This window comes from Pristis pectinata, chromosome 7 (genome assembly GCF_009764475.1).
Source record: "Pristis pectinata isolate sPriPec2 chromosome 7, sPriPec2.1.pri, whole genome shotgun sequence".
Taxonomy (NCBI): Eukaryota; Metazoa; Chordata; class Chondrichthyes; order Rhinopristiformes; family Pristidae; genus Pristis; species Pristis pectinata.
This window is the reverse complement of record NC_067411.1, coordinates 28,501,079-28,525,432: the sequence shown is the minus strand read 5'-3', so window position 1 is coordinate 28,525,432 and position 24,354 is coordinate 28,501,079. Positions and strand designations below refer to the sequence as shown.

At 41.2% G+C, this 24,354-nt stretch overlaps 1 protein-coding gene across 1 annotated transcript in view; it reads right to left on the bottom strand.

The window, feature by feature from the left end:
* The window catches only part of LOC127572305 (ephrin type-A receptor 5-like), a 250,984-nt gene that overhangs the window by 182,866 nt on the left and 43,764 nt on the right, over positions 1 to 24,354 (bottom strand). Inside the window, 1 exon segment of the mRNA XM_052019383.1 lies at positions 8,317 to 8,980. Coding sequence (XP_051875343.1) covers positions 8,317 to 8,980 — 664 coding nt within the window.

The window sequence follows — 24,354 nt, the reverse complement described above, 5'->3', positions numbered from 1 at the left end:
ACACAGCCAGTTAACCTACCTGTTCATCTTTGGGATGTGGGAGGAAACGGGAACTTCCAGAGGAAACCCATGCAATCACAGGAAGAACGTGCAAACTCCATACAGACCTGAACCCGGGTCTCTGGAGCTGTGAGACAACGATTCTACCAATTGTGTCATGGTGCTACAACACCACTGTTGGATACTGGCTGAAATCTGCCATTGAGGTCACAGTGCAAGTTTTCTGCTTCTCCAATATCACTGGGATTTTAAATTGATCCTTCCTCCTTGCTGGCGGACCAATGTGTCCCCTGAAGTATAAACCCACCAGTGTCACAGCACAATGACTGCATTCCCCCTGATGTGACATTTCAGGTGTCCTTGCAATATGCAAATACAGAAAACCCTTCTCCTGCAAATTGATCGGTTGAAGGAGCCAATCGGGTGAAAGTCATGGCTCTGGATTTGCCTTGGCTGGTTTGAACAAGTGGCTACAGACAGACTTTAGACAGCCTCAGTTGCAAGATTGCAGGTACCCACAGCACTCACTGGCAGAGATTCAGCTGTAGATTCTGAGAACACGTGTGCAGTGGAAATCAAGAATAAAATTAAAGTGACAGGGGATGAGTAAAATGATAGTCACAGTAAGGAGGCAGAAATTCTGAAAGATTTTTAAGAGCTTCAAAGGACATCTCAACCCATTAGCAGACTCTGCCTTACATGAAGGCATGGGGAATTTGGATGAAAAGGGTAGTAATACAGGGTAGAAATTCCCAGATGCAGGCTGTAACTGTTAGCACATGGCAGAGCAGATACCTGCTGCCAAATGCCAGCTGAGGGAACCTAGGAACCCTCTGACTTCAGATCCCATAGGATTCCTCAGAAAGATATCAAAGACCTCATGGGACCATTCAGAGCAGAGTAAATATCCAGCTAATTACCTGGTCATTATCTCATTGTGGTGTACTGCATCCAGCTATGCACAGGTCTTCCATCCTTCTTGCTTCATTCCAATACTGAATACGCTTCAAAACCTTTTTTGGAGATACTGAAAGACGCAATATAAATGCATCTAACAAACTATCTGCTGGAGGAACTCAGCGGTCAAGCAGCATCTGTGGGACGTAAGGAACTATTGAAATTTCAAGTCAAAACCCTGCATCAGGACTCATGATGCAGGCTTTCAACCCGAAACGTTAACAGTTCCTTACCTCCCACAGATGCTGCTCGACCTGTTAAGTTCCTCCAGCAGATTGTTTGTTACTCCAGATTCCAGCATCTGCAGTCTCCTGTGTCTCCATATAAAGGCAAGATTTCTTTTCTGCTCTGTGACAAGCCTGCAAGGAAGTGGAACTAAATTTCAGACTACATTACACTCAGACTGCCAACTTAACAACATATGGTAGATGTTCTTACAATCCTCAGCGCAGCTCTCCTCTGCCTCCTCCTGGTACCAAGCTGGAAATAAAACTGGTTGGCATCTTTCTAGAGGTAAGCACTCAGGCACAAAAAAAGGCACAAAAGCTGAAAGCTTTACTCAAAGAAGACAACAGAGTGCTATGGCATTTTCTTTCAGCAACCCTCAGATAAACAACTGCGGCACAGGGGTTGGAACATCACATCACATGGACACAACACTGCTTCACACTTGCACAGCAAGACAGCACACACCCAAAAGTAACCGCACTGTCAATGCAGCAACACCTTTGTCCACCTTCCACTCCTGATTCTCGCACTCTGACTAACCGGCTGCACTGCAGCTGAAGATCTGGAATTTGATATCATGAAACGAATTGTTTATAAAACTTCCTGTACTCAGCAATTGCTCCCAAACAAAAGAAAATTACATAATAACATTAACCAATCCCACATAGGGTGGTGAATCTCCGGAATTCTCTACACCGGTGGGTTGTGGAGGCTGGGTCACTGGAGGGATTTAACAAGGAGGCAGAATGTACAGCATATTTTTGTAAAAAGTCAGGGTTTTGAGGATTGTGTCCATCTGGCACAGAGAAAGTCGAGGCTTGGGGCAGATCAGCCGCAACGACATAGAATGGTGAAGTAGGATTGGAGGCTTGCTGGCCTACTCCTGCTCCTGTTTTCTTGTGCTGTATTCCAGTTTATAAGTGACTCCATTCCTGCATAACTTGATGACTTATTAGCTGCTTACTGAAGTCAATCAGTTTTATCAGGGCAATGAGGGATGCAAAATAAATGGTGGTGTTGCCAACAAAACCCACATCAGTGAACCAATGAAAGACAAACTGCCACCATAGCAAATTCCTGTAAGGAACTGAACCACATCTGTAAACAGAGGAAGTCACATGAACACAATCACCAGACTGCGATCCTGAATAAATTGCATTGTCAAAGCATGGAAAAAAATCTGTGATCCAACACTGAACGGCCCAATAAAAAATTTGCTGAGATTACCTACTCCACAGCTGCAACCTTCTCCATGAAGACACCAGCAGCAACGTATCACAGAATGACTGAAGTCACTGAATGCAACTTGTGGTGTGTTATGGCAGTCTGTACTTCGAGCAGAATGGTTTATGTTTGGTTGATGCAGAGAAAACAAAAAAAAACAATAGGAGGTGACTTGCCGTCAAGTGAAGCGAAACAAGTCCCTTACAACTGAAAATTTAAGCTTTCAAATTCACAGCATTTAAGCTTAATGAAAGAATATAATCAAATATTTTTCTAATGATTTCAGCATCTGTTACTTTTTATTACTGTTGTGGCTTAGTCACAAGAACTATAAGAATGCTGGATGAAATAGTTTAATAGTTTATTTTACATAATATTGCACTCTGTATTTTTTTCCTTGATACCTTCCAATAACTAAATGTACACGGGAAAGATTCCATTTAAGATTGCCACACTACAATTGTATCCTCCTGCTAGTGAAGGCACCAATGCGTCATCATTGGTGATTGGACAGAGCTAAAATCTGACATGCTTATACAGACAGTTCTTGTTACAAATGTAGACATGGAAATGTGTAAGGAAATGCCAAAATAAGAACAAAATAAATGGTTTACATTAGGAAGAGGATTATGTTAACATGCCCTAATCCAACCCTCCCCAACCCCTTCACTTTGTCGCAGTGAAAACTCCAATTGATCTTGACACCCCATGTGCAACATCAATAAATAACTGCCCAGTTCCAATGTTTTAAAGTTCTCACTCCAGCTTAAAGGAAATGCATATTGCCATTGAGGTTTCATTGAACCCTGTTGAACTGCATATGTCATTAGATATTTACCTCACCATCTCTGATGTAAATTTAGCAATCATATATTTAAGTCATTTCATTTTACATGTTCAATCACATTCTCAGAATCCATGTCTACTTGTCAGCCTTTGCAGCCAAAAGCACCCTCCTCCAATGGTCACCATAGGCTATGCCACGCCACCTATACTTTCGCTAATTTGCAACGTTAGTCCATGGAGTCCAAGAGTCACTACGTCTGTACTGGCCATCGAGCACCTGTTTATATTAATCTAATTTTATTCTCCCCACGTTCCCATCAACTCCCCCCCCCACCCCAGATTCTACCCCTCACCTACATACAAGGGGCACTTGGGGCACCTTACAGTGGCCAATTAATCTACCAACCTACACATCTTTGGGATGTTGGAGGAAACCAGAGCACCCAGGAGAAACCCACGTGGTCACAAGGAGAATATGCAAACTCCACACAGACAGCACCTGAGGTCAGGATTGGACCCGGGTCTCTGGTGCATTGAGGCAGTGGTTCTACTAGCTGCGCCATTGTGGATCCTCTTTGTTCATCCATTTCGGTCAATCTGCAGTTTTTCATGGTTTGCAAACTACAGTTTTGCATTCATTATCTGTCACACTGGAGTTCCTCATGCATGATCTATCACAATGCAGTTTTTCGTGCATGTGATGTATATTGCAATGTTTTGTGCATGGACTGCCCCACAGAAATATTTTCATGTACGCGTAGCCACCTTGTAAATCTTTTCATGCATGCATTCCCACATCACAGTTATTATGCATACACACTACCAGGCATTGCAACTTCCATGTTCAGCAGAACAGGAAGAATGGAGAAGAGGACCTGAAGGAATTTATTTGTGTAATAGTTTGGTTTAAAAGTGAATGGAGGGTGAACCAGTCAGCTGCACCCAGGATGGGAGATCGGTTAGTAAGTCTGTGTTTCTTGTGGTATTAGATCCTGTTGTTATTTCATACACAATTACCCATCAGATCCTTAGATTCCTAACGTTCATATGCATGATATCTTGCACAATTTGTGTGTTAGAAGTTACTCCACTGTGCTTGTAATTATAACCACAGTGGGTCCTCTAGAGTGCCACTTCTATGTACAGTATGTTTTTATGTGCAAAACCAATTCTATCCCTTATATTTTGTCTCAGCATTGACCACATTCCCCAATTTATCAGTGCAAATTTTGACTTGACATTCTAATTCCCATGGTCAAATCGTTTATGTAAACAGGGAACAACATTGGTACCAGCACCAATTCTCATGGAAAACTGCTTCCCTGACAAAGACCTATAATCACAGCATACTGCTTTCTGTTTCATAGCCTATTTGTTAACCATTCTATAAGATATTTCTTTATTAGTCACATGTACATCAAAACACACAGTGAAATGCATCTTTGTGGTAAAGTGTTCTGGGGGCAGCCCGCAAGTGTCGCCACACTTCCGGCGCCAACATAGCATGCTCACAGGTCTAACCCATATGTCTTTGGAATGTGGGAGGAAACGGAGCACCCAGAGGAAACCCACGCAGACACGGGGAGAACGTACAAACTCCTTATAGACAGCAGCTGAAATTGAACCCAGGTCGCTGACGCTGTAATAGCGTTACACTAACCGCTACACTACAGTGCTGCTTTGTACTGTTCTGCTCCTTGTTTTCTGACGTCACAAGCTGCAACCTCAGTTGATGTGGCCTTTGAAAGTCCAAATACACAACATCGACATTAATTTTGTGTATTTTCCTCAATCATTTCAAAGAATGAAGTGTTAGTCAAGCCATTTGAAATTCTTACTGATAATTCTTGACTGTATTTTTGGATCTTTCAATAAAAGTTCCATGTCTTTCCTATCACTGACATTAAGTTAACTGAACCATGCTTCTCTGAATTTATTCCCTCAGTCCTTATAAATAGAAGGATAGCAGAGACTTGCGTGTCTGATATCTCTTTCCTTGCTCATTATAGTCTGCAGTCTGTCTGGACCTATACTATCCAAGTTATACTAGTTTATCAGTTATCTTCCACATACCAAATTAAATGTCTTGACACTGTTTTCAAACTCTTCTAACGTCATGAAGTACTTCCTCCTTTTAGTAAGCATCCTTCTTTTACATGTGGCCATGATACAAATGTGTAGACTGGGAGGAAACATGTAACACCCTGTACTTTTGGGTTTTCATTACTTATTGGTACAACACTCACTTCCATCTGCTGTCTATAAAGCTAAAGAGATACACAGATATTAGAGTACACTTCAAAATATATAAATGGCTACTTCAGAAAACTGGTCATTTATACAGTAAATAAAATCCAGTCAAATATCCAAAGTCCAAAAACAGATGAAATCTGAATCTTTTGGAATAAGAGACTCTTCATGAAATATTTACACGTTAATCACCAAAGAAATTATATTTCTGTTCTTAAATATTATGCAGTTTCCTAGAGTTTATAACACAGAAATAACATTTACAAACTACGTTGGGTAGACAATGATGTAAAATCCAAATTTATCTATAATCCAAAAGCTGCTCTGTCACAAGGAATTCAGACGAGATCTTCTACTGTTTACTGGTGGAAAACAAATCCCATGATTTCTGAACATTCAGAGATTTAAGTATCAACCAACAGGTCAAATGTAGGATGTAGACAATTGTAGGATGTAAAAAATTTGAGAGTATTTTCAGGTTGTTAGATTTGTGGAGTTCTATCAGATAAACTTTGAAGCATTTTTTACCTGCCTTCTTAGATACTTCGATTATGTACGCCAAATGGGATAATTCTGCAATCTAATGCTTCTCGAAAAAAAATACATACTCACGGGGACTGAACTTTGGTCAGTTGAAACCACAATATTTCAGCCAGATGTTTGAAATGTGCTTCTTCTGAGTGAGTTTCCCCAAATGTCCATGTAGTAACAAAGAATCACCACTTACTTCTATTATAAACTGTACTGTTATGCTATGTAATAATCTACTGTCAATTATCATTTGTTATAGTTAATTCTTGGATTGAGATATGGTTTTGTTACTGGATTAGTTAACCAAAGTCCTGAATTAATAGTCTGAAGAAAGGTGATAGTTTGAATCTAGAATAAAATATGTGGTAATGAAATGACCTCAGGAACAGAGAACATGAAGTTGTTGGACCGTTATAAAAGCTTGTGAAAATCTAAAAAAAAAGTCAAATGAAAACAGCAGATGCTGGAAATCTAAAACACCAACAGAAAATGCTGGAAATACTCAACAGGTCAGGCAGCATCTGTGGAAAGAGAAACAGAGATAATGTTTCAGATCAAAGACCCTCCGCCAGAACTGGAAAGGAGACAAGCTTCAGGGAGAGTGGGGAGGTGGATGTCTCTGACAGGGTAAAACCGGTGAACATAGACAAAAGAATGCAAAGCAGGGAGACATGCCCCGCAGATTCTGAGTATGTCCTCCACTCCAAGTTGTCTCTCTGTGATACTGGTTCAGCTTGTTTGATTGCATTTTTCCTTTTTTTTTTCCGGCTCTGGGAGTGGAGGACATTCCCAGCCTGACCTGTGGCCACGTCTCCCTGCTTTATATTCTTTTGTCCATGTTCTCACTCTCCAACTACTCCCATTCACTCACAGACCAGACAACCTTGTTCATAGCTTATCCCCATGGTCACCTCAGTTTTACCCTATCAGAGACATCCCCTCCACCACCCTCTCTGCAGTTTAACGAGTTTCTTTTCTCTCCTTACCAGTCCTGGCGGAGGGTCTTTGACCTGAAACATTATCTCTGTTTCTCTTCCCACAGATGCTGCCTGACCTGCTGAGTACCTCCAACATTTTCTCTTTTTACATCACAAAATCAGAACCAGTTCAGCAACATGGGCTGGAGACAGAACTTTACCATCATTATGTCAGTGGTGATTACCACAGTTAACCAATGTGATTGACACCCAAATGCCCCTGTATTGGTCAAGCAATACACCTGTTTCAAATCACTCTGCATGAGCATGAGTTCAGGAGCATCTCTGCAGGACAAGATAGACTGTGCCCGAAAGGCTGGTCTCAGTGGTGAAGCTCACATTCCAAGGATGAATCAAAACAGTGTCTGAGAGCAAAAAAACATTAAACTTCCAATAAACATGCATTCTAGTGGGTCAAAGGTGATCATTTCATGAGACACATTTAAACCCTCACCACCTGATCCGGATCTCAGTCTGTTTCCTATAATAATTGTAATCCTCAAGAATCAAAGAATAATAAACATTTTTTTCTCTATATCTTGTGCTATGCATCTTTCTTTGTTAATGGGGTTGGGCTTTGACTTGTGGTTTGAAAAATAGTTCCCCAGTAGCAGGTGGAACAATTGATGTATATTAGATAGAGATGACAGAAATGACTGCACACAGAATTAGTCAGTTACCTTGTTCAAAAACAGGAAGATTATTTTTTTCAAGAGCAAGGGGAATGAAGTTAGAAAGTGGCCCATGTGCACTTTGTAAATCTGTGTGTATAATTTTCGGGGTTAGCAACTGTTTATTTTGTTACGCATCCCCTACATCAATAGAAAAAAAAACAGGATTAATAGCAAAGCTTTGGTGGCAAAGGTTAATGCTTCATAATCTGGAAGGCCAGAGTGCAAATGGGTAAAGGTTCTGCCTCTGGCAGACATTTTTCACCATATATGTGCTCAGACACATCATCCCAAGGCTGCTACAGACAGCATCTCATACAACCTGAACTGAAAAATTATCTAGAAATTACAGCCTCTTGACTCTTAGAAGATGCCGTGCCAAACACACTTGTGAACAAAAGGTATCAGAAGCACAAAGGAGAGAGATGCCAGCAAGCTTGGCGCATGTTCCATTCTGCTTTAGTTACTTCTTGAACCTTCTCACTCACCAATGCAAGGGCCTGCACAACGCCATACAAAGAGCACACACAGAAACCAAGCCCTGGTTCTGGAGCCAGCTTTTTATGTCATTGTTAATTCCAAGCTGCACTAAGTGGTCATACAAGAGATACAATTCCAGCATGCCTTAATGCCACTTTGGTTGCTATATTCTTTGGTTACAGCAGTACCCAACTAGTTACAGTTTAAATTACCTTGACAAGCGTTGTCTCGCTCTTCATAGCCTTCTTTGCACATGCACCTCCCAATCGGAACCAACCACTCCCCATCAGCACTGCAGTACATTTTTGGAGTGTCATCTTGTATTGAATTGTTGACACATGTACCTGGCACCTCCACCAGTGAAGATGAATCAGCTCCTGTGATCGTATCTTCAAAGATAGCAAGGTTACGGAATGTAGATGGACATTTCTTGTAGTACACTCGCACGGAGACCAAAGCAATGCAGGCACCAACATCCTGAAAGGCGAGGTAGAATCCCTTTTTAGACAGGGGGCCAACCTCTCGGACCTCTGTGTTTAACTTCATGACTCGATCTCCGAGATCAAGCTCGGTGAAACTTTCATCTGCTGCTATTGTGTCAATTTTAGTGTACTGGTTCTCTCTGATGTATCTCCCATCTTCATCATCCGATTCAAAATGATACACATTAAATGTCTCTTTACAAGTGCCGAGGCCTCCGGGGAGACTGTTGCAGTCCCGTAATGTGAACTTCAGCTCAATGAAAATACGGTTGGCTCCTTCATTGGAGATCCAGTTAGTCTGCAACCAGTTGTTCTGGTTTTGCTCCATAACATTACATACCTGGTATGTGTGTATGGGACTGTAATTCTCATCAACCTCACTGATTTCTTCCCACTGTAAGAAGTAAAGAAAAGTAGTGTTAGATGAATCTGATAAAAGATTTGAAAATATGAAAGTATTATTGTTAGGTACGTACATCTGATATTTGTAGAAAAAAGCATACAATGTCACGGAGACCTTTTTGTTAGAAAGGCATCTGTAATCTGCAATAACATTCTTTTCTTTTTCATTTTCACACTCTCTTTTTTGCTTCTGTTCACTTCCCACTCACTGTTTAACTTTCTTTTCATACTCCTTTAAGTTCTGTTTCTTTCTCTCATTTACTCTTCACCTCTGCCTGCTTTCGTTCTTCATAGAACATAGAACGTTACAGGACAGTACAGGTCCTTCGGCCCACAATGTTGTGCCGACATTTTATCCTGCTCTAAGTTCTATCTAACCCTTCCCTCCCACATAGCCCCCCATTTCTCTATCATTCATGTGTCTATCTAAGGGTCTCTTAAATGTTCCTAACGTATCTGCCCCCACAACCTCTGCCGGCAGTGCATTCCACACACCCACCACTCTCTGTGTAAAAAACTTACCCCTGACATCCCCTTATATCTTCCTCCAATCACCTTAAAATTATGTCCCCTCGTGTTAGCCATTGTCACCCTGGGAAAAAGTCTCTGACTGTCCACTCAATCATCTCTTATCATCTTGTATATCTCTGTCAAGTCACCTCTTATCTTCCTTCTCTCCAAAGAGAAAAGCCCGAGCTCACTCAACCTATCCTCATGAGACATGATCTCTAATCTAGGCAACATCCTGGTAAGTCTCCTCTGCACCATCTCTAAAGTTTCCACATCCTTCCAAAAATGAGGCAACCAGAACTGAATACAATACTCCAAGTGTCGTCTAACCAGAGTTCTATAGAGCTGCAACATCACCTCATGGTTCTTGAACTCAATACCCCGACTAATGAAGGCCAACATACCATACGCCTTCTTAACAAGCCTATTGATCTGCGCAGCAACCTTGAGGGATCTATGGACATGGACCCCAAGATCCTTCTGTTCCTCCACACTGCTGAGAGTCCTGCTATTAACCTTGTATTCTGCCTTCAAATTCGATCTCCTGAAGTGTATCACTTCACACTTATCCGGGTTGAACTCCATCTGCCACTTCTCAGCCCAGCTCTGCATTCTATCAATATCCTGTTGTAATCTACAGCAACCTTCAACACTACCCACAACACCACCAACCTTTGTATCATCAGCAAACGTACTAACCCACCCTTCCACATCCTCATCCAAGTCATTTGTAAAAATCACAAAGAGCCAGGGGTCTCAGAACAGACTCCTGCGGAACGCCACTGGTCACCAACCTCCAGGCAGAATATGCTCCATCTACCACCAGCCTCTGTCTTCTATGGGTGAGCCAATTCTGAATCCCCACAGCCAAGTTTCCCTGGATGTCATGCTTCCTGACTTTCTGGAACCACGGTTCCTTCACTCTATTATCCTCACCCTGCCTCAATGGGACAAACCTATCTGGAACCCTATGCAAGTACTCCCTAAACAACCTCCACATTTTTGCTGTGCACTTCCCCAAGAACATCTATTTTCAATTTATGCTCCCAAGTTCCTGCCTAATAGCATCATAATTCCCCCTCCCCCAGTTAAATACTTTCCCATATCGTCTGCTCCAATCCCTCTCCAAGGCTATGGTAAAGGTTAAGGGGTTATGGTCATTTCCTTCACTTACTGTCTCCTCTCTCTGCCAACCCCTCCTACTCTCCTCCCTTCTTACCTCGACCTCTAACTTCTCCCTTTCCACATCTCTCACTTTCCCTCACCTCTGCATTTCTATTTCCATTCATTCTGCTTCCTCCCTTATTCCTCTTTGCTTCTAGTTCTTCTCTCCACTTTGGCTTGTTCTGACCCTTCATTTCTACCTCTCACTCTCTTCCATTTATATTTTCCTCACTTTCCTTTCTCTTCCTCTCTCTTTCCCTTATCTTTTTCACTTTCTCTCTCTCCCCCTCTTTCTCTCCATCTTTTTCTCTCTCTCCTTCCTATCTCTCTCTTTCCTCATTTCTTTTTCCGTCGCCTCCTCTCTTTCTCCCGCCAACCCCCTGCACCATCCCCTTCACCACTTTGGCTTATTCCTTCTCCTTGCTCCTATTTCTGTCATTCTGCCTTTACTTCAATACTTTTCTGGCTGCTCAACCCCAAGTTTTTCAACTCTTTCCCAGAACTTCAATTCCCATTTCCCTTCCTCGCTTTCTTTCCTGTACTTTTCTCTTTTTATTCATATTCACATTGTTTCTCTCTCTTGTTTCTTTTGGTAATTATTGGCAGAAACAACATTTTGGGAATTTCATAACCAATAAGTTTATTGAGCAGGGAGACCAATGAAGAGGCATCTACGGAGGAAGTAGCAGAGAACTGGGTCCTGGGTCAGGCAGACAAGGAGGGAACAGATGGATTCAGTTGAGAAGGGACTTGGCTTGCAACGTTATACTGAGGCTGCATTTGGGGAGGAGAATCCGCCCACCTTGGTGGCGGCCTGCAGGAACTGGGAACACCATCTGGGACAGATATAGTACTGACTATCCTGAAAGTAACTGGCATGGCTGCCTCAGGAAAAACTAACAAAGCACAGGTCATCACAAGCAATTTCTATATATAGATTTCTATAAATTTCTATAAATGTACGGTGGAGAGCATTCTGACTGGTTGCATTACAGCCAGGAATGTAAACTCCAATGCATGGGATTGTAAGAGGCTGCAGAGGGTTATAGACTCAGCCAGCTCCATCATGGGCACAACCCTCCCCACCATTGAGGACATCTTCACGGGGCAGTGCCTTAAGAAGACAGCATCAGAATCAGGTTTATTATCACTGACATATGTCATGAAATTTGTTGTTTTGCAGCAGCAGTACAGTGCAAGACATAAAGACCTAAAAATTATTATAAGTTACAAGAATAAATAAATAGTGCAAAAGAGGAATAAGAAGGTAGTGTTCATAGGTTCATGGACCAGTCAGAAATCTGATGGCGGAGGAGAAGAAGCTGTTCCTGAAATGTTGAGTGTGGGTCTTCAAGCTCCTGTACCTCCTCCCTGATGGTAGTAACGTGAAGAGGCCACGGCCCAGATGGTGAGGGTCCTTAATGATGAATGCTGCCTTCTTGAGTACACTAAGAACTCTCACCATCCAGGACACACCCTCTTCTCATTACTACCATTGGGGAGGAAGTACAGGAGCCTGAAGACCCACACTCAATGATTTAGGAACAGCTTCTTCCCCTCTGCCATCAGATTTCTAAATGATTTATGAACCCATGAACATGACCTTGTTATTCCTTTCTTTGCACTATTTATTTATTTTTGTAATTTATAGTAATTTTATGTCTTTGCACTGTACTGCTGCTGCAAAACAACAAATTCCATGTCATATAAGTCAGTGATAATAAATATGATTCTGATTCTGATTCTTAAGTATCAAGTAATTTAAATATGCAAATAAAAGGCTAAACACATTTCAGGATTGTCTGTTTGTCTTACCTACACCAATAGGCCAGATGGCACATACACAAGAGCTCATTATAAGTGCACAACTCCTGCACACCATATTGGACACTCAGGAACCAATTAGTGTAAAAGAAATGGACATGGAACCATAGCTTTTTCAGGCCTTCAACTGCATCCTTCCTTTTCATCCTCGTAAATTCACAAACACTTGTCGATTCCCAGAACAAGTGTACAATTTTAACTACAACCCTACCAATTATAGACCATTGTGGTATGAGTATGTTGGCATCTGTGGCACAATTATACATGATATTTGGCGATATGTATGGTCATGGCACAAACAAAATAAACTCTTCAATGAATCATAATTTTATTGGAGTTTGGTCTCCAAGATTATAAAACACTTGAGCCCCAGAAATAGGAATTGCCTCTCTAAGCTTCACTGCATCTCCAATTCACACTCCTTCCTCGAGATGCTTCTCTGAAGTCGACCTGGTTGACTACAATTTTGTTGTCCTTTGCTTCAAACTTTTCTGCATCTGTGAAATATCTCGGGATATTTTTCATGCATTAAAAAAGGAAATTGGAATGAAGAAGAAGCCAGAAGTGAAAGAACATGAGGTTGTGGGTGTTGGCTGATTGGAATAGGTTACAGAAGTAAGGAGGGAATGACTAAGGGAGGATTTGATAAGAGCTTTAAATTTGTGCCAAAATAGGTCAGTGAGCACAGATGTGGAAGGGGAAGAGAAGATGGTGCAAGGTAGGAGACAGTCTGCAGATAAGCTAAAGTTTACATTGATGGGAAATTATTAGAATTGTCAAGGCAACAAGTATATTAATGAGGGCTTCACCAGTAGATGGTCTGAGACACAGGCAGAAACAATCATATTGTAAAGGCAAAAGTAGAATATCTATTAATGGAAAGGATATGAATTCAGAAGCTGACCTGAAGGTCAAATGGGATTGTTGGGTTACAACTGGTCTGACAGAATCATAGACTAAGGTCAGATAGAACATGGAACATAGAGCAGCACAGTATGGGCCCTTCAGCCCACAATCTTGAGCCAACCTATATAAACCTACTCTCAGATCAATTTAACCCTTCCCCCCTACACAGCCCATAACCCTCCATTTTTCTTACATCCAAGTGCCTATCTAAGAGTCTTTTAAATGTCCATATTGTGTCAGCCTCTACCACCACCTCCACAGTGTGTTCCAGACACCCACCATCCTCTGTGTGAAAAACATACCTCTGATATCTCCCCTAAACTTTCCTCCTCTCACCCTGGTATTAGCCATTGCTGCCCTGGGAAACAGGTACTGGTTGTCCACTCTATCTATGCCCCTCTTAATCTTATATACCTCTATCAAATCGCCTCTCATCCTCCATCACTCTAAAGAGAAAAGCCCTAGCTCGCTCCACCTTTCCTCATAGGACACGTATTCTAATCCAGGCAGCATCCTGGTAAATCTCCTCTGCACCCTCTCTAAAGCTTCCACATCCTTCCTATAATGAGGTGACCAGAACTGAACACAATACTGTGAGGTCTAACCAGACTTCCGGATTGAACTCCATCTGCCATTTGTCTGCCCAATTCTGTATCCTGTCTACATCCCGCTGTAACCTACAACTACCTTCTACACTATCCACAACACCTCGAACCTTCATGTCAACTACAAACTTACTAACCCATCCCGCCACTTCCTTATCCAAGTATATATAAAAATCACAAACACAGACCCCTGTGGAACACCACTAGTCACTGTGGTGTTTGAAGGAAATAGCTTGAGGGAATGAAGCATGTGATGGACAACTTTATAAGCAGTTGAAGGTTGCAAGAACGGAGGGTACAGACTGTTTCTGAACAGATATGTTATGTTCTGTTACACAAGCTTCATTATCCATAATGAAGCTTGTGGAGTAGAGAAAGCAGCAGAGAATTTTTTTTTACTGTTTACTCTTCTCAGCCCTTCCAAAATTTTGCATATTTCTGATTGGAGCCACTGTTAAGAACTTTGATCTAGCTTTTCAAGTTTTCAAAGTTACTGTATCCTTTCAGCTCAAGTGTTATGTTACTGGGGTTACAGAACACATTCTCCATGGCTTCAGAACTCTTTCTGGTATCAAAACCTCCAACTGCGATCCAACCTATGTCTTTTATCTTCACCTTTCTGTTTTTGTATTTGTGCCTCAATCCTTCTAGAACCAAACAGGTAAGAACCCAAGTGAATCCATATCAAGAACTGTTGGGTGTCTTTTGTTGGAAGATGTATTGCCTCTACAACCTGGTGTTTAAACAATTATGCAAATAAATATTGGTGAGTTTTGTTTCCTGTCTTTGACTATCTTCAGTTGTTTTATCAGGTTAGAGTTCACCAAACTGATGGCACACTCGTATTACATTCTCCCTTCTTTCTCTCACCTCCAGCATACTATTCATGAATCAGGAATAAGTGAGCTTTGGCTACATGCACTGTCAAAGAACATAGCTGAAATTGTGATACCAATCATAGCAACTTGTAGTGAACCAATATTAAAAGGCAATAGGCATCACTTATACTCCTGAGATAGAGGGCTGAAACATATTACACACATATGGAATGGTGGACAGATTTTACCCATTTTTGACAGTACCCTTCTGGGTGAAAATAAAGCCTAGAAATCAGCTCTATGAGCATCTGTTACTCTGCACAGATTGCCCATAAAAGTCACTCAGTGATGTTTTAATGCAGGATTGCCGGGTCTGGTGGAATAGCCTCGAGTGGGAAATGGAACCGAGCCATTTTAGATACAATTGACCCTGGCAGGGCTACTGCTTTGTCTGTACCATTCACGGAATGATATCACTGGCGTGAGTGATGCTCATCTCTGCCTTACTGACAGAAATTGTAACAATTATGTGAAACCTATGACCTTTGTTTTCAACTCACAGTAAGACAAGGCGCAAACCCTGTAGCATGTTGACATCGACTCTAATTAAAGTGTCTGCACTGGGGCATAGAAGTTTTGGCCACAGACTCTGCCATGTGCTGCACACATGCTGCACCATTGACTGTATGTCTCACAATTTCTTTGTTCCACAAAGTACCACAGGCGTTCGACTCCTGGTGATCCTGTACTTCCCAGTGGTTGAAGGCCACTCGTGTTGTGAGGGTGTCATTGGGCCCAATTATCATAGGGTGGGGACACTTGGTGGTGTCCATATATATTGGTGGAGCTCCTCTTCCTCACCCTAGACCCTTGACGGTCTGTGGATTTTAGGATTTCTCACGGTCAGCCATGGAATGATGTGGAGCCTGCAGCCATTGAGGAAGGCAGAGACATTATTTCAGTCAACACTGGGGGCAAAAACCTAATGATTTCTGTACTGGGATCTTCACCAATTTTACCATGTTTCACAGTTCACTTGTTTGGCCGTGAACACTACAGGCACTGCCTGATCACAGGTAGATGATCAAAGCCAGAGTGAACTTGAAGCAACAAAGAATCTACTGGAGGAACTCAGCAGGTCAAGCAGCATCTGATGCAGGGTTTCGATCTGAAATGTCGACAATTCCTTTTCCCCCACAGATACTGCTCGACCCGCTGAGTTCCTCCAGCAGATTGTTTGTTGCTCCAGATTCCTGCATTTGCAGTAATTTTAAGTTAAAAAAACATTTACAGTCTGGTGTCTCCAGAGTGAACTTGATTTATGGATGTCATTGTTGATGCTAACATTTACTTTCATTCCTACTATCCTCACAGCACAAAAACAAGGGGTGAACTCCAATTCTTTTGTTTTGAGAAAAGTGATGATATGGTGTCCTCTAAGATGAAGGCATTTAATAAAATGTTGTATCACCTCAATATTCAAATATGTGTATAAATGCAAAATTCAGCTTGCTAATTTTAAAATTAATAAAATAATCCAATTAAATGGAATAACCTTGATCTTCACTGGACTGTTATACATTCACTGCTCAATCTAACTAGAATATCATTCTCTTATGTCTAAATGACCTAGTAACAGAAACCTTCTCCAGTTGTTGAGCCACATGCAGAACAGTCTCATATCCAACTCCCCAGGCACTAATCTATCTGCAGCAGATAATATTACATTTGCAGCCCGGTCTCACCAACTGCATCTGTAAATCAAGTTCATTCCAGCTTTAATCATCTGTCTGTAATCAAGGGCTATTCAGGCCACATTTAAATCTCATTTCTGCTGGTCAGATGGTCACATTAGTCCTTTGAAGCTTATCCAAGCTTAAATTATTATATTCTCCAATAAACACATAAGTCCTTTTAGCCTGAATTCTGTGAGCAGCATTAATGTATTTCACTGGCAGAAGAGTCTAAGAATAAATCAGTACAGTAACATTAAAGGTTCACATGACTTCACATATCCATGAGTCTGTTTTTTTCTGCTGGCCACTTAGAATGTCCTTGATGTTGTAACCAGACATGTGTGCTAACTCCAACAGCAGATGGAATCAGTTTGCTGATTCCAGTGAATCCCCTGAGTGTTACAGCACTGGACCGAAACACCAAATTTAATCATACGAAGAACTTTACTGTTCTTTTATTCGCCTCCTGCCTTCTTAATGAGCATTTATCAAAACATAATCAGTCATTATACATATGACAAGCTCTGTATGTCAAACACGCAGACACACACACACACACACGTGTGCGATAAATATAACACATTTATACATTTATACCATTGAATTTTCTCTAAGTATACATGAGGAAACAGATTTCAAAAATCCCCAATTAAAGTTGTGAAGAGTCATTCAACTAAATGAAGCTGAGCCGATTAATTGTATGTAGAAAGGATGATCTTCCCTCAGCTGTTAGTATAATAGGTTTCACGTCCGTTAGCTCTTGTGCGGGGGGGGGGGGGGGAATAAATTTCTCTTTCTGGAGGAGATTAAACAATAGGTGCTCACTAATTATGAAAAAGAACCATGATGAAGACTTTGGTGAAAGATATGTGAGCACGTGAATCTTGATCATTTCGGTGTCAGAGGAAACATGCTACGAAGTATGAAGCCAACGAGGCTGAGGGTTAAAATGTAAATCCCCCTACAGTAAAAGGAACAAAAAAGAGACACGCACTATCTCAGGGAAATAACATGGTATCATATATCTTAACACCACTCTTAAACAGCACATGAAGTATATTAAGTGAATATGTCTGTACAATAGGGAAGATAACCCAGAATAAGAAAGGGATATTTGGCTATCAGACCTGCAACATTCAGACCCACAAATGGTCGATATATTTTAGACTTCCCTTCCCCATCATTTGTTAATGTTTCATTTAGATCCCTTGCCTATCTCTTGTGAAATGCAGAATCAAGTTGTGCTATCACAAGCTGCTTTGTTGTCCTGGAGTTGCCTAGTCAACACATATCGACCTGCTTTATTGCCAAAAACACCGGTTAGAAATATGTTCCAATATCCACTGCCCTGTGGAGTAACATGTACAACGTAAAAAATCTGGTACATTTAGAGTCATGGATTAATACAGCATTGAAACAGGCCCTTCAGCCCAACTGGTCCATGCTGACCAAAGTGCCTACCTAAACTAGTCCCACTGCCCCACATTTGGCCCATATCCCTCTAAACCTTTCCTATCTATGTACCTGTCCAAGTGCCCTTTAGATGTTGTTAATGTACCTCCCTCAACCATTTCCTCTGGAAGCTAGTTCCATGTATGAGCCATCCTCAGAGTGAAGAAATAGTCCCTCAGGTCCTTTCTAAATCATTCACCTCTCACCTTAAACCTATGCCATCTAGTTTTTGGTTCCCTTTCCCTGGAAAAAGGACTATGTGCATTCACCCTATCTATGTCCCTTATGATTTTGTGCACATCTGTAAGGTAACCCCTCTGTCCCCTACATCCCAAGGAATAAAGTTCTTGCCTGCCCAACCTCTCCCTATAACTCAGGCCCTCGATTCCTGGCAACATTCTCATAAATCTTCTTTGCACTCTTTTCAACTTTCAAATAGGGAATGAGCCCATTTTGATGATGATTTTGATCTTATCTAAAAGAGCAACAAAGAGTGATGCAAGTCAGCAATCCCAATTTTTTATCTGAATGATTCAAGAAAGCACAGACATTAATGTGGGAAAACATTAACTGGCATTTCCAAACATATGCACTTTTGAATAAGTGCTTATTGATGATGTAATGAAAAAAGTGTTGAGGAGGATGGTGGCACTGATGTTGTGCACTTGGACTTACCAAAGACATTTGACAAGAGGCTCATTAACAAAAACAAAGACCAAGGGTGGGGACGTCACAAGTGTGGAGATAAACTAAACTCAGGGACAGGGAGCAGACAGTACAGCAAGCAGTTGTTTCTCAGACTGAAGGGAAATGTTACTTCGAGCTCCCCAGGGGTCAGTGTTGAGACAACCAATCAATTTGTTGTACATTGATGACCTATATTTGTGGACACTGGGGAGAATTTCAAAGGATGCAGATGACATAAAATTCAGAAAAGTAGTAAACAATGAGAATAATTACAAACTTTAGGAGACCATAGAGAAACAGGAGAGATGGGACGAACCCTGATGGAGACACCAGTGAAGTGATATGTCTTGGCACAAAGGAGAAACAATGTGAAGTAAACAGTGGAATGAGGTGCAAAAAAGCAGAGAGATGTGGGGAGTTACATAGACAAATGTTTGAAGATGACAGGACAAGTAGAAAAGGCAGTTAAAAAGACAATCTGAGTCCTAAGCTTTATTAATACTGGTACTTTCATATGTTAAGCTTACTGCTTTACAGCATTTGCTATATTCCAAGAAATGTTTACACCAACGTGCACCTTATTAGCACCTCCAGTATAACATGAAATCCTCTCATACCTCAGCAGGACACCAACAGTGTTGGGGGGGGTGGAATTTGGGGACATCCCAGAGACCACGTCCAGTGGGACATGGGGCTGATTCAACCTGGTGAGCAGGTTAGGGAAGAGGGTTTGAATTCAGTGCTTTGGAGGGTGAGAAGTCTGGGGAGACTGTGAAGATGAGGGAAAGGGAGAGCAGTGCAGAGCTGAATGCCAGGTATGGAGCCAACTGCATCCAGGGGTACTGGTAGGCACAGCGGTAGGGTCAATGAATGGACAGATCTGGAATTGAAGGGATGGGTAAAGGTTTTTAGTGGCCCAACACCACTGTTACAGTGCCAGCAGATGTCTCCCTTACAGGTTAATTTTGAGTCTCCAAAGAGATGCTGATTAAAAAATTGAGTTGCCAGAAGAACTCAATGGGTCAGGCAGCATCTATGGAGGAAAATGGACAGTTGACGTTTCAAGTCGAGACCTTTCATCTGGTGGATTAAATTTGATTCACGGTTAAAATCTTCCCACCCTCAAACCCAACATTCAAACACTCTCAAACCCAAGCACACAACTTCCAAGTGCAAAACCCAACCCTCTCCCAGGAGTCTATCTAAACTATAGCAAATTAAACATTTTAATCAGGCTCAAAGCCTTTGATTTAACCTGCTCTGCAGATATAAATGGTCAGTCAGATTTCCCAGTCCACAAGGCAATGGCAACTGTCGGGTGAAGGTCATTGCCTTTAAAGCACTGCTTGTGGAGCAGGGAAAATAGGTGTGCTTCTCCTCATTACCCTCAACCTCTCCACCCACCCTCCACACACATGGGGCAGGCATCACAGCAACTCCAGAGCCTCAGGAAATGGACACCACACCCAAGATCATGGTATGACTCTGCTTGGCTGTGTAGGAGACCAGCTTGTCAACCAAGCTGGCTTAAGGGAAAGGAAACTGTGGATGGGGAAACATGTATATGTGTTGACGTGCAAGGAAGTCTTAAGATGGGAGAGTAAGGTGGGAAGAGGTGAGAAGATGTGGCAGTAAAAAAGATAAAACATGAGGATTGAGCTAAAACCCATGGCTTAGTGACAACGCACTGCAACCTCTCCTTCTATGAGCAAAGTAATTGTACTCCTGCCTGATCTAACTCTTAAGAATCGCATGGTTCTTCACCCAAAATCCCAACCCACATACCCAACCCTTGTAAATATACAAGTCTTTGCATTTAACCAGATCAGTGACATGTTTTGTGATAAAACCAGTTGAAATGTTGATATGTGTAAGACTCTGAGTTCATCACTGTTCCACAGGGGTTTTAGTGCTGCACACTGCAATGATAATTAGAAGAAATAATAATTCAGTCCGTACTTATCTATCTCTTTTGGTGTGTGGCATTGTTGCTTATGGGAGCTCCTGTTAACTGTAGGGTGATGTGAAGGAGAACGGCAATCACATTAACACAAAACAAAAACACACCTTGACTTGCGTGACAGATGTCTGATCGCTTCAGTTTTTAGAAGCTTCCCGAACCACCTCGATGTAATAGACCTTAAGACAGAAGAACATACCAAATACACAGGATTGCTGGCATGGGATTTAGCCAGCTAAAGGTGTATAACCACACAAAGTGAAAGAGGAAGACTTCTTTCTGGCTTTAAAAAAAGTCTGAAAATAATTGTACCAAGGGAACAGACACAGGACATGACAGACATGAAGGAAACTAGCAACAACACAGCAGTAACATGCACCAAATTTACAGATTTTGGATCTGCACTATTCTCAGAATCTCCTCCACGAAGGAGTTGACTTTCACTGCCCAATATCTATTTTATATGGCAGCCAACTTGGGGCCGTTACAATAAAAACTTACACAGTAAGTAAATAACTAGCACCTGTCACAGCCTCCAAAATGTTTCACAGCCAATGATGTACTTTTGAAGGAAGTTACTGTTATAATTTAGGATACACAACAGGTAACTTGTACACAGTAAGCTCTCAAAAACAGCAGTGTGATAGTGACAAGATAATCTGTTTTTGTGATGTTGATTGAGGGTGAACAATCGCAGGGCAAGAGGGATAACTCCCCTCCCTTGTTCCAAAAATACCATGGGACCTCATTCATCCACCTGCAGAGCAGACAAGGCCTTGGTGTCACTTTCCATCTGAAAGACCCCCACTCCAACTGTGCAGTAACAATGAAACCTGTTGCGGTTACTGTATTCTGTAATCTCTTAGACGCCTCTAACATGTGTTCTTGCCATCCTTCAGAAGAAGAAGTGATATATATTCCGGTGAAACAAGGCCAGTTGTCAACCAACAAACTGGTTTAGTTTACATGTCATATCTGAAGGAACAGAATGCAGTTCTCAATGAAATTAAACCTAATTCCTGCTGCTCCTTGTAACATCAAAAACCCATAAATTATGCAGTCATCGTCCTTGATATGTAGCATCTTCCTGGGTGTGGGTCACCTGACCGCTCGCCTCCACTAGCTCAACTGAATGAGATCATTCCAACATCATGTGTGAATGTCACTCAAATATATTAACCATTTGAAATGAGTTTGTATGCAAGTTACTGAGCTAAATGCCTTTTACATTTGTGCTAGTGCTGACAATGCCAGTATTCCAAAGCAAAGGTCATCAGCAAACCCTTATATTCTGGAAGATCCTCTAACACGGGGAAGAGAGATAAAATGGTAGCCTGGTAAAGCCATGAAAGAATAAATAAAATTGTCAATCCTGTTGGTTTTGAGTTTCAGTGAACTAACTCAGTGTAGTCAAGTAGAAATCACTGACGAAGCACAGGCATCCTGACTAATTTTTTAATTGTTCATGTTTCAATTAAAACCTACTAATTTTAGTAGATAATTTCTTACACACATGACTGGCAAAAGTAAAAAGTTGTTTGCTTAAACATTTACCTCTATCAGTAAAACATTTTGTCAACTTTCTCTTTCATTAAAGTTTGGATCCTTGGCCTGAATTGATCAGATCAGTCTCAGTGCAGTTTGTGATTTTTAAGTGAGAAGTTGCACAAATCATAATTTATATCCTGTGTGTTTTCTGTACCTATGTGCCCATGATGCTGCTGCAAGCAAGGTTTTCATTGTACCCGTACCTCACCGTACTTGTGCATGTGACAATAAACTCTTCTTGAGCAATACTTTGACTTTGCCAATGTGATTGCTAGAATGTCATATCTCACAATCAAATGTACAAAAACTATGATTGGATGCTGCCTGTCATTTGATTGATGACCGATTGGGGTGCTCATTATTGGTTGGGCTCACTTTTAACAGTTGGGGTGGTGTAATTATTCCATTGGTCAGGCTGCAGTTCTCTTCCAATGTTGCAAGGGATTCCAGACAGACTTTTCATTTGTGCTACAAACCATCTTAGCAGATAAATCAGGAAAATAAAGCAAAAACAATGTTAAAAAATACAGTTACACTTTGCTTTACATCTTCCAAAATTATCAATGCATGCACAAAAATGTTAATTCAAACTGTATACAATAAAATGAGTGTTAATAACACATGCTGAAATATTGTTGTGTATTGCATATGCTTTTACTGATCAAAGCACAATTTGCAAAAGTTAAATTCTTGTTTAGCCACATGTGACTAGTGGCTAACATATTAAACACATTAGCTTATATTTCAATGCTAACAGGTTGTGGATCACTGGCACAACCATGCAAGACAGTGATGACTTTGCCAAGCATTAGCAGTGTTAATGTTTCTGTTAAAGCCTGGGCTGCAAGCATCCTTGTTACAGATGACAAAGCCTCCAGCCAAGTCACTGATGGATGGAGAAACATGGGCCATTTACCTTGATTACTTTTAGGTAGCTGGGAAAAATTATGCAAATTTAGCTTATGCATATGATGAATCTGAGTTGCCTTTTTAATTTCATTTTGTAACCTCAACCAGGACATATGGTATTTCAAGCCATTAAAAAATAAACAAGACACAAGGCTGCAAAAGTTTTCTTGTATCAATTTGAATTAAAATTAGAGGAAAAAGGAATAAAATGTAAACAACATACTACCTGAAAGGAAATGTAACTACAGGGAAACAAGGTAAAAAGTCTCTGCCATTTTAAGAGCTCCATTCCTCCAAAGCATTTGTCAAGAAAAAAATGTTTACAAGAAATGTATTGTCTTTAATGTAGCAAGACACCCCAAAGGATTTCACAGGAGCATTGTAAAGCAAAATGTAAAATAACTTTGGAAGGATATATGAGGGCAATTGACCAACTGTTTGTTGATGGAGATAAGATTTAAGTATTTTGAGAATACACCTCTATTAATCCTTAACTAAGGAGATACATAGTGCATCATCCCTCCATATCCTCCCTCTGGAGTTTGATGCAGTCATCCACATATCCACCAGTGTTTCTCCCTCTTTGTTTTTGCTTTCTTCTACCTAACCAGTCAAAGCCACAACAACTCTAGCAACTGTTTCTCTTTCTGTCCCTCACCATCTCTATCGAGAACCCCTCAGATCCAACAATGTCCTCTTCTTCGCCAATGTATTGCCCCAAGGGTTCATATCTCCAGAGATGGATCACCTTCCAGATGTAGAGAGATAAGACAAAGCTCCAGCTCACCACCATCTGCCAGTGTTCTGTCAGAAGGTTTGCCCAGCACCCTGTGTTAGAATTTCCTCCAGTTTAATATTAGGAAAACCAATCCTCAACACTTCCTCCACAAAAAAAAGTCCATGCCCTCAATAACCACTCCATCTTCTTCTTGGGCATCTTCTCAGGTTAAACTAGCTTGTTCATAACTTCAGAGTCTTGGCTGATCCAGAAGCCAGCTTGACATTTTGTTACAAAATGAAATTAGAAGGGCCACTGAGGTTCTTGGTAAGCACTGATATAAATTTACCCAACTATTGCAAATAATCAAGTCAAATGACTCAGGTTGCTCCATGCATCAGGGTCTTGGCTGGGTCACTTTGTCATCTGTAACAAGGATGCTTGCAACAATCCGAGTCTGATATTGTTACAGAGTTGCTTGTGACTCTCCTGTTCAATAAGGATCTCATGATCAATACACCTCATGTCC